At 51.3% G+C, this 17979-nt stretch overlaps 1 protein-coding gene across 1 annotated transcript in view; it reads left to right on the top strand.

Moving 5' to 3' along the window:
- pdhx (pyruvate dehydrogenase complex component X) overlaps positions 1-17979 on the top strand; it is a 55185-nt gene that overhangs the window by 29539 nt on the left and 7667 nt on the right. The window contains exons 6-9 of the mRNA XM_064311992.1: positions 4135-4333; positions 7232-7379; positions 11825-11883; positions 13864-14022. Coding sequence (XP_064168062.1) covers positions 4135-4333; positions 7232-7379; positions 11825-11883; positions 13864-14022 — 565 coding nt within the window. The remainder of the gene's footprint in view (positions 1-4134; positions 4334-7231; positions 7380-11824; positions 11884-13863; positions 14023-17979) is intronic.

Consider the following 17979-nt stretch of genomic DNA (forward strand, 5'->3'; position numbering starts at 1 on the left):
TTTCAGTGTTCTGGAACTCTGCTGCTGTCAGTCAGCAGTAGTGATTGTGACATCAACATTAGAATGCTCAGGCCCAATCCTCTTACTCCTCAGACCCGCCCTGCCCACCACCCGCTGTAGCAAACAGAAAGGGGACACTGCTTAGTTCCCCCACCTCCATTTTTTGCTGGTACAGCAGGCTACGTCCTGTCCGAAAACTTTCCTTCCTGATCGGAGCATGCACAGGTGAAGGCAAGATGGCAGAAAGCTCACTCACTCGCCCTGTCCTCCCCCTCTGCAGCACGCTGTTAAACAGTGTCTGTCCGGAGCATGAGCCCAATACGGTCCGTCCCCATGGGGTTTGAGTGGAGCCTCTGAATCAGTCATTATGGGTGCTGCTCAGTCACTGCCCCCCACCCCCCACCCCCCGCGGTCAGTGCGTGGGACGCTCCCTAACGGAGCGCTCCGTCCCAGTGCGGTTAGCGGCGTTCCCGCAGTGGAAAATTCCCAGGAGAGGGAGCGGCTTTCTGGAGGAGATTCCAGCGCCTGCCTGGCACTCGGTCTGAATGACCCGCCCGTCTCTGACGCGCTCAGCGCATCTCAGGGACACATCCCTGCTGCCAAAACACAGGAGAATATAACCAGCAACAGCTGTGCCGACTCAGGAAATGGAGTTTATAAGCCATTTAAACAGCCTCGCACTATGAAGGGAACAAGACTTTCACATCACATCTCCCAGACTGGGGCAGGTGAATGCCTCTGCCCCTCCTCTCCTCTCCCCTCTCCTCTCCCCTCTCTCTCTCCTCTCTCTCCCTCTCCCTCTCTCTCCTCTCTCTCCCTCTCCCTCCCTCTCTCTCTCTGTTTCTCTGCCCCAGTCCATGCCTATCTCCCAGCCTCCTGCTCTTTCTGGAGGGGATACGTTGTGGGAAAGGTGCCCGGCTGTGATATACAGGACGTGGTAACTGCTGTCGGGACAGGGGGAACAGTGTAAATATGTCCCATTTCAGGGCCTGGCAGGGGTGGGGAGGTGTGTGCGATGTCAAAACGGCCAGCGTTACATTACAGCTGATAAAAGCGCACGACTGTCAACATGGAGAACTGCAGTCATGTTCTCCTACCGCACACGACTGTCACGGCACGCTAACATGAAGAACTGCATTCATGTTCACTCGATCTCCTTCCGCCTGCCTTTTACAGAAGTGAATCTTGCTCTGGGGGGTGTATTGTGTGACTCACGCAGCGCACCTGGATGTTTTAAGTTGGTTTCGGGTGTGCGTTGCACGGGATGGGGGGGCACTGATGTGAGAATACTTAACATTCACACAAGCAGTCCTTTCTGCTGAATCATTAAAGTGCTTTTACTTAAACACTTAATCTGAAATGAAAAACCACACAGCCAGACCTTTAATATTTAATAATATGTAATGTGCATGTACACGGATACCGTTTTAACTCTTTAATAATTAGTACAATTACACTTTAGTATTTAGCAGACGCTCTTAGCCAGAGCGGCATAAATAGTACAGCTCCAGGAGTGAACATTCAGTACTGGCCCAGTCAATGATTAACCTGAAAACAATAAGTGCATTGTGAGTAAGGAATGGACTGCAGAACACACATATACGCGTAGTACAAAGCAAAATGCATATATCTAACTTAGTACTAAGCTTAATACTTAACTACTTTGTACATATGACATTGTTTTTTTATTTGCCTTAAGTTGAGACCTATTTTAAGTTGAGAACAGGACTGATTTACATCCACAGTACTTTTCTCCCGCTCTTCCTGTCTCTGACTGTAAGGTCCATGCCAGTCACCTTTCACGCCCGTGATGAAGACTAGACTTGCAGTGCCACAGCCAACCACACGGGGCATAAGCTGTTTTGAGCATCAGCACATGGGGGTACTGTAGGGGGGGGGGGGGGGGGGGGGGGGGGGGGGGGAGTCTCCATATGCGCGTTACAGGTTCAGTACCGGGATCAGGAGGATCTCCTGAAACACACATGACCGCGCTACGCTTTCCTTCCGGCAGCGAATCGGACGGGTGCCAGGAGGGAGCAGTCATTCAGAAGGGCTGTTTAACTGCGTCGGCACGCCGAGCCGCGGTCAGGTGGGACCGCCATCCCGCCTCAGGGCCTTAATGCGGCCAATCAGGCCGAGCAATTCAATTAAAGCGGCGTTTGATGTCTTCGCCGCCCGCGTCCCCACAGCGCTGTGGCGGCGCGCCAGCCGCGGCTCTGCCACTCCCGGCGTGGCCAGGTTACCGTGCCAACGCGGGGAGAGGAGGAGGAGGAGGAAAAGTAATTAAGCCTGCGCTTCAAGACAAAAGGCACACTGGTGTCTTGCCATTGCCGTTATGTTTTCAGTTTCAGTAGCTATGGCAGAAACTGTGCTGCAGGGGAAAGACGGGGAGGGAGGGAGGGAGAGAGAGAAAACGTGACTCTGTGAATGTTTGTGGGATTATATAATCAGAACTCATTAGGCTACCTGGGCCTGCCTGCTTGTAGCCGGTAAGATGGAGATTTAGGCAGTGTTTACATTGGGGCCTCAGTGGGACATATTTACTTCTGAGGTTTCATTGGGTGGGGGTAACAGGGGGGGCTGTGTTTTAGCCTATCCCACCAGGAATTTCTGTCTCACAGTGTACATGGTCAATGGCTCCATTCACACATCAAAGACCATGGTACAGTGTGCCCATTCACATAAAAACAACATTCCTCTACTATTTGTTTTGCGTGTGTGAGTGTACATGTGCAAGTGAGTGTGTGAGTGTGCGTGTGCAAGTGAGTGTGTGTGTGCATGTGAGTGTGTGTGTAACAGTGTGTGTGTGTGTGTGTGTGTGACTGAGTGTGTGTGTGACTGAGTGTGTGTGTGTGTGCGTGTGAGTGAGTGTGTGTGTGTGTGCATGTGTGTGTGTGTGACTGATTGTGTGAGTGTGTGACTGAGTGTATGTGTGTGTGTGTGTGTGTGTGAGTGAGTGTGTGTGTGTGTGCATGTGTGTGTGTGTGACTGAGTGTGTGACTGAGTGTGTGTGTGTGTGTGTGTGTGAGTATATGTGTGTGACTGAGTGTGTGTGTGTGTGCGTGTGCGTGTAACTGAGTGTGTGTGTGTGTGACTGAGTTTGTGACTGAGTGTGTGTGCGCGTGTGTGTGTGCATGTGTGTGTGTGTGACTGATTGTGTGAGTGTGTAACTGAGTGTGTGTGTGTGTGTGACTGAGTGTGTGTGCGCGTGTGTGTGTGCATGTGTGTGTGTGTGACTGACTGTGTGACTGAGTGTGTGTGTGTGTGTGTGTGTGCGTGTGAGTGCAGGCCGTGCTGCAGTGCTTTGTGTTTGTGACAGATGACATGTTGTCAGATGAGTGTGGAGGGAAACAGTGGATCCTCTGGGCTTCCACAGATAGTCACGGATCCACAGCAAGCGCTTGATTATCTCGAGTACATTTGCAGTCTTTCCTCAGAAAGAGGAGGCCTGGTTCAATTCACACTGTTAAGGCTGTTTTTTTTACATTACATTACATTACATTACAGGCATTTGGCAGACGCTCTTATCCAGAGCGACGTACAACAAAGTGTATAACCATAACCAGGAACAAGTATGACGAAAACCCTAGAGAGAAGTACCGGTCCAAGTGCAGGGAACAACCGCATAGTTCAACTTGGACCCTGTAGGTTAAACTGATTAACACTAACAACGAGAACGGCAACAACGCAGTCTATGCAAAAATACAAGCAGTAGTTAAGACAGGTGCATTAACTAAGTCACCTACAAAACAGCTACCTAGTTACAACCCTAAGCTTACAGTCATTTACAGGGGGGTAGGGAGGGATGGGGAGAGCTGCAGCCTGAAGAGGTGAGTCTTCAGTTGTCGCTTGAAGTGGGTCAGTGTCTCAGCTGTTCTGACCTCCACGGGGAGGTCATTCCACCATCGTGGGGCCAGAACAGACAGGAGACGTGTTCGTTTTTAGCTTGTTATTGTTGGTATCTGGTCAGTATTGAGCAATTCCTGAAATATCAATCTGTAGACCATTTTCCTTCCATTCATCATTTTAATGCACACACACACATACACACACACACACACTCATATGTACACAAACACACACACACACACACACGTAAATAAACGCTAACATTAACTCTCTCTTTTCTGACAGAGATGTCCTGAACCTGTTAAAAAAGACAGATGCCGCGGCTCCAGCCACAACCGTAACCACAGCCCCAGCAGCCCCAGCAGCCCCTGCTCCCGCCCTGACCCCGGCAGCCCCAACACCAGCCACCAAACCACCCGCTGCCCCGGCTTCTGCGCGGCCTATGTACCCTCCAGTCTCAGTACCGGGCAAGCCAGGAGCGCCGGTTAGTATCAACTGATTTCAACCTGTAGTTAGCAGTGTAACTAGCAGCCAGCAAAAGGCAGACCTAACCAGACCCGTAATTTAACCATGGTAAATATACATTTACTTACACATGCAGTGATATTACTGTACTTTTATATAAGTGCTTACATTTTTGTTAAAAACTCATTATTTAACCTATAATTTAATAGTTGTTATAATATATATATATATATATATATATATATATATATAAATAATAGTATAATTGTTATAAAATGAATAACTGCCAAATATACATTTTTATGAGCGAGGGCCTGTAAATTTGATGGAAAGCACCACTGTTTCTACATCCATAAAGGAATCACACGCAATATTTCACAGTTAAAATATTAAACCACTTCACTCGTCTTTACTGAGAAACTTCAAGAGTCTCTTTAAGGGATTCCTAGGGTCTGCACTCATCTGCTTTTGACCCAAAAGGCTGAAATGTAAATGTAAATGTAAAATGGCGGCCTGTGTGCATGTGTGGGATGCGCTCTGGGCTCTGCTGTCTTTGAGCGGTGTAATGCCTGTGGTGGCTCAGTCCATGCCTGTGAGTGACAGGGCTTCAAAGGTGGAGGCCCGAACCCTAAAAATAGCGAGTACATAGGGTAAGAACTCCCAGTGGAGAGAAAACCCTCAAACAGTGGTGAGGAAAAAAACTACCCAATGGGAATAAATCTCAGGAGGAACCCGGCTATAGAGGGGGAGCCCATCCTCCAGCCTGGTGTAAAGTAGCAGATGAACAGAATGTGGCAGAAATGCTATAGCCAAGGGATCTATCAGAGAAAATAAAACAGGTTAAGCAGGTTACAGCTGAGGTAATAGCTAATAGGAATAACAGAAGATCAAATGGTATAGTTCAGTGTAGTGCAGTTTAGAGGACAGATGTGAAGCTCCAGGCTGCATCAAGGGATAGGGCAGGGGAGGGACAGGGCAGAAGCAGTCCATGACCACGGAGCGAGGGACAGGGCTGGAGCGATCCCATGGACTCAGGGCGAGGAAACAGGCTGGAGTGGCCTGTAGCCAAAGGCCTCAACCTCAATAGCGGATCGCGTCGCGTCCTGACAGTTCGAAAATAAACAGTGCAGATATGCGCATAGCCTAAAGCAAACAAGCGCAGCAGCAACGACAGACGCAACAGGATGAAGGGCGACGCAGCTATGACAGCCCCGGCAGGTTTAACGACCTCTTCCTGCAGACACACACAGTCGTCACGGAACCATCCCAGCCTTTCATCTCTCCTGTTTCCAAAGAAAAAAGTTTGGGCCGTTTTTTCTGTCAATACAAGTTGTAACACACAGGTGTATGCAAATATAGTGACAGCACAGCTTCGGTTTTGCCAGTTGATAAGAGGAGTGGAACCTCAGCCAAAGTGAGTTTTTAGTCCCGACTTGAATCCTGTGCCTGTATGTGACCACAAAGCCAGTGGGTAGTGTTGGGAAGGTTTACGCGGCTCCAGCGGTACTAGCCTTGCGGAATGCACAGTAGGCTTGGAGACGGTTGTTTGGGTTTGATCTGAGCCGATGGAGACCTTCACTCTGCCCCACCGAGCGTGACTGGAGGGAGTGTTGGGTTACACTCCCTACAGAAAACAGCCATCTGAAAAGGGTTGGAGGTATTTTAACTGGAACTGACCCAGTTCCACCCCCCAACCCCACCCCCAGTACCCTGTATCAGTGGGGCCCAGTGTTTGTGTGCTTAGGTCTGTGGGTGACTGTGCCCAGACATGTTCTATCATGTTCCATACGGCCCTCAGAGATTGGGCGAAGCTCGTTCCTACTCCCCAAATCTATAATCGACTAACCTGTCATGGTTCATCCCAGGATCTGCCTCCGTGCACCACCTAAAGGGGGGGGACCGCAAGGTCCAAAGAGGGGGGGACAGGTGCAAAGGGGGGGGCGCGCAAGCCCAAAGACGTTAACCACACCGTTTACCCTAACTAAACGAGCCACCTGGCAGCCGTCTTTATTCAATTTTTTATTGATATGCATTTTATTTTTTTCCCCCCTAGACCCCACAGCTGGTACATTTGCTATTAAACATCTGGCAGACAGTCGTCTCATCCTCAGTTTGCTCTTGAGGTCCTCCAGGAGCCTCTGCAGGAAGGCGAAATCGGAGCATCAGCGTTGTTAGCATTTACGCTCTGTGGAGAACTTATTTCCCTCCCTCCCCACGCAAGTGGATGGGCAAGGACTTGGATCCTCCTCTGGGCCAGGTCCCAATCCCGGTCCTTTCAAGTGGTCTCCTTTTTTCCTTTTAGTGTTTGGGCAGGGCGGCCTGCAAGGCAGGGTGATTGAACCCTCAGCCAGCCGAGGGTTGTCCGTAGTTCCCAGCCATTCAAATGTTTGCCACCATGTTTACATTTTTTAAATGATGATATCAAGCCTGATAATCACCTGTCCTCTGTGACCGCAAGTAACTTCTATCCTACCGCAAGAGCTGCTTTTGTTCTGTTTATGTTGTGCATCTGCCCTTTTCAGGAATGTTTTTTTCTAATGATTATTTTCCTTTGAGAACAGTGATGTTTACATTGCTGGGTTCTGTTGTGGCATGCGTCTCGGCCCTGCATTACCCTGCTTTAGGGATTTCTGCAGCTCTGAGTGCTGAGGGTTGTGTGCTCCGAGGAGGTGAGCTCTCAGAGCAGCGGATCCCAAAGTGAACAAATTGCGGTTGTGCTCCATGTGCACCTCTGCTGCATCCCAGTGAAGCTAAAGTCCAGCCCAAACTGCCACAGCGGAGGGCACAGCGGATGGCACAGTGATGTGGGACTGAGGGGTTTAACTCGAGACTGTGAGGCTGCAGTCATCACAAGACGCTGTAAAGCTGGGCGTTTTTCCATCTGAGCCGCCCTTAACGCTCCTCCCTCCCCCTGCAGGGCACCTTCACCGAAGTCCCCGCCTCCAACGTGCGCCGCGTCATCGCCCAGAGGCTGACGCAGTCCAAGACCACCATTCCGCATGCCTACGCCACCATCGACTGCGACCTGGGCGCGGTCCTGCAGTTGCGCAGAGACCTGGCCAAAGGTGAGGGCGAGGCCAGTCGAGGGCGGGGGCCAGTCGAGGGCGGGGGCCAGTCTAGGGCGGGGGCCAGTCGAGGGCGGGGGCCAGTCTAGGGCTGGGGCCAGTCGAGGGCGGAGGCCAGTCGAGGGCGGGGCCAGTCGAGGGCGGGGGCCAGTCGAGGGCGGGGGCCAGTCTAGGGCTGGGGCCAGTCGAGGGCGGGGCCAGTCTAGGGCGGAGGCCAGTCGAGGGCGGGGCCGGTCGAGGGCGGGGCCAGTCGAGGGCGGGGCCAGTCGAGGGCGGGGGCCAGTCGAGGGCGGGGCAGTCGAGGGCGGGGCCAGTCAGGGCTGGGGCCAGTCTAGGGCAGTGGCCAGTCTAGGGCTGGGGCCAGTCTAGGGCAGTGGCCAGTCTAGGGCTGGGGCCAGTCGAGGGCTGGGGCCAGTCGAGGGCGGGGCCAGTCGAGGGCGGGGCCAGTCGAGGGCGGGGCCAGTCGAGGGCGGAGGCCAGTCGAGGGCGGGGCCGGTCGAGGGCGGGGCCGTCGAGGGCGGGGCCAGTCGAGGGCGGGGCCAGTCGAGGGCGGGGCCAGTCGAGGGCGGGGGCCAGTCGAGGGGAGGCCAGTCGAGGGCAGGGGCCAGTTGAGGGCGGGGCCAGTCTAGGGCTGGGGCCAGTCGAGGGCTGGGGCCAGTCGAGGGCTGGGGCCAGTCTAGGGGAGGCCAGTCGAGGGCGGGGGCCAGTCGAGGGCGGGGCCAGTCGAGGGCGGAGGCCAGTCGAGGGCGGGGGCCAGTCGAGGGCGGGGCCAGTCGAGGGCGGAGGCCAGTCGAGGGCGGGGCCGGTCGAGGGCGGGGCCAGTCGAGGGCGGGGCCAGTCGAGGGCTGGGGCCAGTTGACATGTCAGGAAAGACGTAAGGTGGCCTTAACTGTGAAGTTGGTTGTAGCTACATCCAGCATTGTGATCAATATTTACACCTGTTGCACCATCTAAAAATATGACTAGGCAAAGTTAAGTCCAGCGTAGACAATGCACGTTCATGTTGCTACATTCTCTCTTACGAATGTGGCTAGGCAGTGTGCGTTGCTAGGCTACAATACCACTACTGCTGGATTTCTTGACATTAGTCATATCCCCTAAAAGTATTCCGAGAAGCACCACTGGCATAAAATCTTAGTGGTATTAGCAACTGCAATGCTGGAGACAGCACACCACTCCGGTCCGAGACGTGCTGTAACTGAGGTAGGAGCTCATCGATTAATTCAAACCGCTCAACCCAGCTGAAACAAAAGCGGTCAATCAACTTTCTATCCCCATGTATATGGAGAGGATTTATTCGGTCCTGTGATATTCCCTCGTGTCTGGAAGTGCGCTGGTTGTGCAACCTATAAATGAGACACCGTATTCAGAGGTTGTTTTTAAGTTACCGAGGAAAATAGTCTGAAAGTTTCACTTCCCATCGTGCGCACAGAGCTTACACCCAAACGTAGCGCTACGCACAGCGTCTGACCTTGAGCACATTGCACATCGGACTGAACCATAAGCCCAGACGTGCGCCCAGCGGCTGCAGCCAGCCGGGATGCTCATCGGTGTGAGGGACAACTTCTCTCAGCGGCTCTCTGATGTTTTGGTTTGCCTGTCCGGGGGTGTGGGGTTACCTAGGTAACGCAACAGCGAGCCCAGGGTCTAGCGCGCACTGTGCATGCCAGCATGACAGCAGCTGGGGGAGGAACAACGACCTCCATGCTTTGGGGGGTGGGGGGGGGGGTCTGAGGTTTGTGATGGAAACACACAAAGTTCAGCACAATTGCAGCACGTCCTTGAATGAAGGTTGTCCAGGGGGAGGGGGAGGGGTTATAAGTTCTAGTTAGAAGTAAGACTAGACTAGTTTTTTGTTTCCTTGATGCGTTTAGACTTCTCCTCCCCACTCAGCAATCACTCTCTATTTGGAAAAATACACTTTTTCCCATGATCCCTCTCCCAAGGCCCTGGCTTGCTCTGTGATTGGACCTCAGGGGCCTGGTGCTCTGTGATTGGGCCTCAGGGGCCTGGTCCTCACTGAGTGTTGGGCCTGGTTAATGTGATCAGGCAGGTTCTGGCTATTCTGCACCGCAAGCCAGCAGGGGTCCTCGGTCTCCCTGCCCCCCCCCTTAATCTAATGACTGACTGGCACTCTCATCCAAGAGCACACCAGGCCAGGATGATGCCGGCGGCTACACTAGCCAAAGGCCTGGTTCTGTGGGAGCTGCATGGAGAGCCTGTCCAAAGCCATTTCAGTCCCAGCAGCAGCTCCCCAGGGCCTGGGCTGTCCTGACCCAGGCTGGCCTGACCCTGTCCAACTGGTACCTGGAGCTGCCCCTCCTGGGCCCAGCAACTGCCCAACAAATCCGCCATTCACATCTTTAACATTCCTGCATTAGGCGCTGAGGAACACGTAGATAATCTGAATAATATTACAGACGTTATTAGTGAAGATCCAAAGAGTGATTTATGGTTCAGGACAGAAAGGCGCCATGTGCTCCATTTTTGCAGCTCGTAAAATGAGTAAAATTTGTAAATATGTACCTGTCAGTGCAGCAGACAAGTATATCATTCCTGACATGCAGATGACAAATTGCTGTGCCTTGTGATTTTTAAATTCTATTCTATTCTTAGTATGCAGGTTGTCGGGTTCTTTATACCATTAAGTTGGAGTGCTTTTTTGTTTTTTTTTTCTTTTGTCTTTTTATCTTTTGTTCAAAAGCAGAATGGCTTCAAAGATCAAGCCATTCGTCACTCGAGTAACAGTTTTCAAATCTGTCGGGCGTTCACTCCAACCGCCACCAGTGCTCCACCCGCGAGCAGAGAGCTAGACGAGAAGAACCCTAAAGGAAAAAAGAATGAAAAGTGCTGAGTGCCGTATGGTGGCTGGTGGCCCATGGCCAGCGGGAGCATGGAGGGCAGCTGGGGCTGCCCCCGACAGCAGGGCCCAGTTGGGAGTGGCTTTGACATTTGCTTCCTATAGAACTGCATCTGTTTGCCGAAGACCTGCTTCCTCAGACTTTGTCCTGCCAACAAACCCAGCGCTTGGATGTGGGCACGTGCAGCGCAAGCGGTTTCAGGGTGTCGGGAATAACAGCGCGACTCATCGCCGACAGTGGTCACATGTACAGCCACACTGACTCACACAGGGCAACACACACTGACTCACACAGGGCAACACACACTGACTCACACAGGGCAACACACACAGACTCACACAGGGCAACACACACAGACTCACACAGGGCAACACACACAGACTCATACAGGGCAACACACACAGACTCACACAGGGCAACACACACAGACTCACACAGGGCAACACACACAGACTCACACAGGGCAACACACACAGACTCACACAGGGCAACACACACTGACTCACACAGGGCAACACACACTGACTCACACAGGGCAACACACACAGACTCACACAGGGCAACACACACAGACTCACACAGGGTAACACGCACTGACTCACACAGGGCAACACACACAGACTCACACAGGGCAACACACACAGAGCTGTTGCCCAGGTCGCTCACCATAAGAATAGCCGAAGGCCTGCAGTGGCTGTTTAAAATTTGGCAGGACCTACAGCAGATGTTGAATAAGGAAATTTAAACGGTTAAATTTGAATGTTTCGCCAAGATTATTTTACATTTGTTTCCTGGATGGTTATAACCCCTGCTGCGAAGCCGTGCTTCCCCCGAGCTCAGACGGGAAGGAGTGTTTCCTGGTACCAGGTGTCGCTCAGGCTGGAGGCAGAGGGCTGCAGTCCTCAGCCATGCTGGGACAGGCTTGGCCAGGCGCCATTTCATCTGCCTCAGGCCCCCAACCGCCTGAGCGTTAACTCCTTCAGCGCCGCTGAAATACCTGCAGATGACTATTTAAAAAGAATTTCCCCAATTTTCATGACCGCTACTTTTGATATGATACTATGTTTTGGTTAGAAACCTCTAATTAAGACTAGCAAAATGTTTGGAATTTTTTATCAATATTTGACCCCAGTGTGCCAATGAGCACCCTCCCCCTCACTGTGGGGATGGCTCAGTACAAGGTGTGGGGGTGACCCAGAACAATTTGGGAGGGTCAGTAGAACAAATGTTGTTTTTTTTTCTCAGCCGTGTAAATTCACATTTGCAGTATTTCACACATTCAGAACGTTCTCACCTATGAGAACATTCTCATGTAGCCTATGTCTCACTAACCGCCATTATGGCTCTAGGCGTGCATCTTAACGCCTGTCTCGCTAACCGCCATTATGGCTCTAGGCGTGCATCTTAACGCCTGTCTCGCTAACCGCCATTATGGCTCTGGCCGTAGATATTACCACCTGTTTCTCACTAACCGCCAATATGCCTCTAGCCCTGGAGCTTCCTGCCCGTATCTCACTGGCTGCCATTATGGGTCTTTGCACAGATCTTGCCGTCTCTCACCAGCTTCTTATGTGTGCTTTTCAGAGGAAATCAAGGTGTCCGTCAATGACTTCATCATCAAGGCCGCTGCGGTCACACTGAAAGTGAGTATCAGCCGTGCGAATCAGCCGTGCGATATCGGTGACTCCAGTGATAACACACACTATGCTAAAACCTTCACAGCGAGCATGCAGGTTTGGTAGGCCCGTCATCCTGAGGGGGCATGGCAGTTTCAGAACCCATGCCATTGGAGCTGTAGTTAATCAATCAATCAAATCAATCAGTGCTAATGTGCTCGTACCTTCAGGTGTAATGAGGAGATTTTGACCCTGTTTCATCTACAGCCCAGGGTTCAGTCATTTTATGCGGTGATGTGGAGCGTCACTCTGAACCCAGAAGGCTGGCAGTTGGTAATTAAGCTGTGAACGTGGGCTAAATGGGGGGGGTGACCTGTAAAAAGGATGGCGGGAAATGGAGAGAGCGCATGAGGAAGAGCACTGGAGGAAGAGCGCAGGAGGAATAAAACAGGAGGAAGAGCGCAGGAGGAAGAGCGCTGGAGGAAGAGCGCTGGAGGAAGAGCGCAGGAGAAAGAGCGCTGGAGGAAGAACGCAGGAGGAAGAGCGCTGGAGGAAGAGCGCTGGAGGAAGAGCGCTGGAGGAAGAACGCAGGAGAAAGAACGCAGGAGAAAGAGCGCAGGAGGAAGAGCGCAGGAGGAAGAGCGCAGGAGGAAGAACGCATGAGGAAGAGCGCTGGTCTCCGGGCAGAACGGTGCTCTGATCGTAACCAGGCGATCGCGCACGCGTGTCCTGACACCACGCCCCCCTCGATGGCACCCAATGAGAAGCAAGCAGAGCTGCACCCTTTTCCTCTCCTGGATAAACAAATTAAAATAAACAGAAATAAATCCAAGATTGTGATGCTCTGTAGCGTTCCTAAAAGGCGCAGAATACGGTGGCGCTGTCCGGGTGGCAAGGTTAGGCAATGACTTAATCCCCCCCCCCCCAATAAGACATCCCCCTCCAACTGTCTCATTCACAGCCGCGTGTATTTATATCAAATGCTTCGGCCTGAAGAAGCTAAAAATAGACGCTGTCTTTCCTCCCTGGCTTGATTGCCTGGCAGTGATGAGGTAGCCCAGGGAATATCTCTCCCTCTCACTCTCCCCGTCTCCCTCTCTCTCCGTCTCTCTCTCTCTCTCTCCGTCTCTGCCAAAGCGTAGCCGCCTCGCCTTGTCATTTCAGTTGGACAGCTGGCAGAGCCCCCCCCCCCCCCCCCACCCCTTCTCAAATGCAAAAATGCTATAATGACAGGAAATACACTTGTAAATACTGCCAAAGCGGACTTACAGAAACACTGAAATACACGTCTCTCTCTCTCTCTCATCAGCCAGAGTGGGGGGGCGGTGTGGGGATGTTGGCCCCCTAGTTGGATTCACAGCCAGCTGAGCCATCTGTACTCACTGCAGGCTCTGTCACTCAGTCACTGTGCCCCGCCCACTCACATGCTTATTCAGGAGTCAGGAGTTTAGTCATGTGACGGAAACATGGGGAGTCCTGGAAATGCAGTGAGCTGTCTCTTCAGGGCGAGAAATGATCACCCTATGAGCACTACAATCGGAGCGTCGAGGCGGAACATGTGATGGCACTGAGCAAAGCAGGAGGCATTTATGCCCCGTCCCCCCCCCCCCAGGGATGAGCCACGCCCGATGACGTGCTCCACTGGGATTGTTCTGCTGGTCCACTGGCTGGCCGCACATGCACTGGAGTCTGGAAGCATTTTCTTTCCCTTCTGAGTGAAAAAAGACTAATTCATTTGCTAAGGACTCCATGTACAGACCTGGTAGATCTGTACACAGAAAGGTCTATACCCTTCTCAAAGTAAGGAAAAAAATAAATAAAGAAACTCTGGGATTCAGAACCATAATCTACTGGTCTGGAGCCCGGCTCCCTAAATCTTATGCCACACTGCTCTCCCTTTTAGCTGTGTCCACTTTTACTCTGTTTTGTTGCTTAGTAATCTAGGGTTTGTCTTCCTGCCAGTGTGATTGATAGTACGTGGTTCAACACCCCCCCACCCCCAAACAGGAGCTCCCGGAAGTGAATGTGACCTGGGCAGGGGAGGGGCCACAGGCCCTGGATTCCATCCATATTTCCATCGCCGTAGCGACGGACCGAGGCCTTATCACCCCCATCATCCGGGATGCAGCCAGCAAGGGCGTGCAGGAGATCTCAGCCAATGCCAAGGTACGGAGAGGGAAACCGGTCGCCACGGTTACCACTGCTTAATATCAGGATGATACTGACTGTGTTAAAAACCAGACATGTGTGGTCCTCCTTATAAAACAGCCAAACCTGACTATATTATATCCACTGTGGGTTATTGCAGTGGAAGCGAGTGCATGGTTTGTGGTTTTTATGGTGGCTGTATTGGGTCTTTGTGGTCATGAATGGAATATAAAGCTGTAATGCAGGATATCCATGTAATAAATGTAGTCACATAACATTCATAAGAGCTGCACAAATCAACCAAGGCTAATCAAAATATGGAATGATGAAAACTATTCTGTAACAACTGCATAAATAATTAATACCTACAAATCAGATATACAAGTTATGAAAATGCATTTGTGCCAATGCAGTTATGTATCTGAAAAGCTGCTGTTCTGCGCATGTACTGTGTGTGTGTGTGTGTGTATATACTGTGTGTGTGTACGGTGTCTATACTGTGTGTGTGTGTGTGTATGTATGGTGTATGGTGTGTGTGTATGGTGTGTGTATGTGTATGGTGTGTGTGTGTGTATGTATGTATGTATGTATGTATGTATGGTGTGTGTGTGCGCATGTGTGTGTATGTATGGTGTGTGTGTGTGTGTGTATGTATGGTGTGTGTGTGTGTGTATGTATGGTGTGTGTGTGTGTGTATGGTGTGTGTGTGTGTGTGTGTGTGAGATTACGCTTGGCTGGGTGAACAGTGACGCAGAGCAGGCTGGGGCCCTGCCGCTCGTCTCGGCGCAAAAGTGCCTTCCTGGGGGGGGGGGGGACCTGCAGCCGCCAGCCTGCCTGCCTCCAGGTGCGTGCGGACGCACACCGCCACCTCCCCCCGTTCAGATAAACGCGCCCCCGCGCCCCGTCTGGGGCATGCTAATGCGGCGGCCTGGCTCGCGTTTGGGCCGCAGATCGCTGTGATTACTGCAGAATCGAATTTCGCCGGGGGCGTGGAGCGCGATAACCCTGTCACACGCCCCGCTGGCTCGGGTGCCCACATCCGGCACATTCCAGCTGTGCCGCCAAACGCAGCGGCAGGAGTGCCCGGCCCGGCCGGAGAGGAACCCGCCGCGGTTAGATGGACAGATCACTCAAACACACAACCACTGCTAAATGCCAGGCTGTCCAGGTTTAACAAGAGCACGCACACCTACCGACGGGTGAAAAATTAAAATAAAAACCTGCAGAAATTTGTGGAGAAACATAACGAATGCAGATGCTTTCATACAGGTGTACACGGCATGATACAATTACGCAATTAACATCCTATCAGGCTCTGTGGCATGTATAAAAATGCTGAGCATGCCCAGTTGACCTCGATTTTGGATCACAATGGCAAGAGGAAAAGATATAAGTGACTTTGAAAGATGGTTCATTATTGGGGCACAGATGGCAGGAGCTTCAGTCATAAAGACTGCTCAATTGGCTATTGTTTCAATAGGACCAGTGACTAAAACGACATCTGCATTCAGATCTATGGGAAAGACATCAGTAAATAGGGTCTGAAATGGCGGTCGAAAGCACACATTCGATGACGGTGACGCTCGTGCATCAGTGCGATATGTAAGGAAAAACGGAAGAGCAGCTCTTCCTCAGGTGGCTGAGAATGTCAATGCAGGACATGATCAGACTGTCAGCAAGAACAGTCCATCAACTACTACATAGAGAGGGATATTATAATAGGGTTGCAGTGCAATAACCCCTCATTGCAAAGGCGAATGCACACTTGAGAGTTAAAAAGAGTGGAAAAATCAAAGGCACTGGTCTTCAAAGATGTGGAAAAAAGTGATATGCTCAGATGAGCCAGCCTTCACCATATTCTCCACAAGTGGGCCGTGTGGTGTGGCCCACGCCCAGAGAACAGTACAGGCCTGAATGCTGACCCCTGCAGTGAGGGGGTCTGGTGGCTCTGTTATGGAATGGTTTGATGAATATGAAGATGATGGGAATCATATGCTTTGGCCTTCACAGTCACCAGAACTCAACCCAGTTGAACACCTATGGGAGATTTGGGACACGTGTTAGACAGTGCTCTCCACCACCATCAAAACACCAAATGAGGGAAGAATGCTGTTCCATCCCTCCAGTAGTGTCAGAGACTTGCAGAATCTGTGCCAAGAGGCATCGTAGGCATATAAATGGCAACCCAGATACATGCATTGAGTTTTGACTTTTCTTTTCTTTTTTTTTTTTAACGGAGACGTTTCCCTTTAGATTTTTCTGCAGTGACTGGAAATTGAGACTCATTTTAACCGTCCTCCGTACTGCTGCACAAATCCCCATTCTGCTTTGCTTCCGTATTTTAATAACTGAATAGTACACAACGGGCCATTGAGACGTTCTCACAGACTACAGAGCATCCAGCGCTGCTTCCAGCCTGGACCTGAATACCCAGAGGGTCCCCCTTCCTCTCCGCCTGGTACATGCCTGACAGGTGGGCTCATCGCAGATCTGATAAAACACACATATTTCAGTCTGCTCAGGGCTTGTGTTGCCTGGGGATTTCTAATGTGATGAGTTGTGAATAATTTTAGACACCTATATTAAAAACACAATTTCTTCAATTCCCTGACACCTGTAAAGTTTACAGACTTCAGTAAGATTCAGTAAATATGGAAGGGGAACTAGAGCTGGTCTCTGAGATCCCTATACTTGTTGTTTTGCGAGGGAAGGGGAAAGGCCTGGGAATGAGAGGGAAGGGGAAAGGCCTGGGAATGCGAGGTGTTCAGACGGTGAGAATGTGGCTTTGATTAGGGGGGAGAGATTGTGGAGAGAGCTCCACGCTGCAGCATGTTCAGCTCAGACACCTGATCTCCAGGAGATTCCCTTTCAGGCTTAATCGTGAGTCCAAATGGATGCAGCTTAGCAGTGAAGGTGAAAAACCAGTTTTTTCACCCATTCAGGGCTTTGAGCGATGGATTACTGTGTGTGCATGTGCGTGTGTGTGTGTGTGTGCGCACGCAATCCAGACCTGCAATAATTACACCGCTGGTATTATGGTTAACTGTTTTTGTTTTCTTTGTCAGTCTATTTACTGACATAGTAGTAGATTGTGTTGGATATCTAGTTTTTAGATTATCACCTTTGAGAGAGAGACCGTATAATTTGATATGGAAATTCTGTCTGCTGTCTGCTCTCTCCCTCTATCTCTCTATCTGCCTTCTGTGCCCCACAGGCATGGGAAGGAACACACTGCAGGTCTTATCTCTGCAGACCTGGGGTGTCCTGCAGTTCTCTCTCCTCTTAAAGTTTTAAAACACAGGACCCCCAAATTACTGGGGTCCAGAGGCCCAGCATGGCTGCAGAACGCAGAAGGACCTCGCTTCCCTTTTTGATTTCAAATCTGAATGCAATCTGTGACATTTCATTCAAGTCACTGATTGAAAATCTTAATGTCTGTATAGAACTTAAAAAATAAAAAAAATCTAATTGTCGCACCCAGGCGCATTTGTGTGGTTCGGCCACGGACCTGTCGTGGAGAAATTAAACATCCATCACCGAGCATGCTGGCATGAATACCCGCGCTCACCGGGGCTGCACGGACGCAGGAAATGCCGTATCGCTCTCGTATTCATTCACAAAGATACGAGCATCCGCCGGTAACTCTGAGGTCAACAGGCAACGGTCTTATCACGCCGGTACAGCCGTGCAGTACAGCCGTCGGTTTCCTGGAGTTTCTGGCAGCAGCGAAGACTGACGTCCAGAGTTCGGTTGGAGAGAAGCGCGAATAGGCGCGGTGTCTGCAGAATTCGGTTAAAGCGCAATCCATCCGCGAGCCGCCCTGGACTTTAAACAGACACGCATGTTTTTAATTAAGCCCGGCTGGCGGTCCGCCCGCGAGAGTCGATGCGGCCATGCCCCGTGAGATTTCGGCTTTATAAAATACGCGTCTAGGCGCGACGTGGTTTAGAATGCGGGCTATTTTCCACACACAGA

Source organism: Anguilla rostrata, chromosome 16 (genome assembly GCF_018555375.3).
Source record: "Anguilla rostrata isolate EN2019 chromosome 16, ASM1855537v3, whole genome shotgun sequence".
Lineage (NCBI taxonomy): Eukaryota > Metazoa > Chordata > Actinopteri > Anguilliformes > Anguillidae > Anguilla > Anguilla rostrata.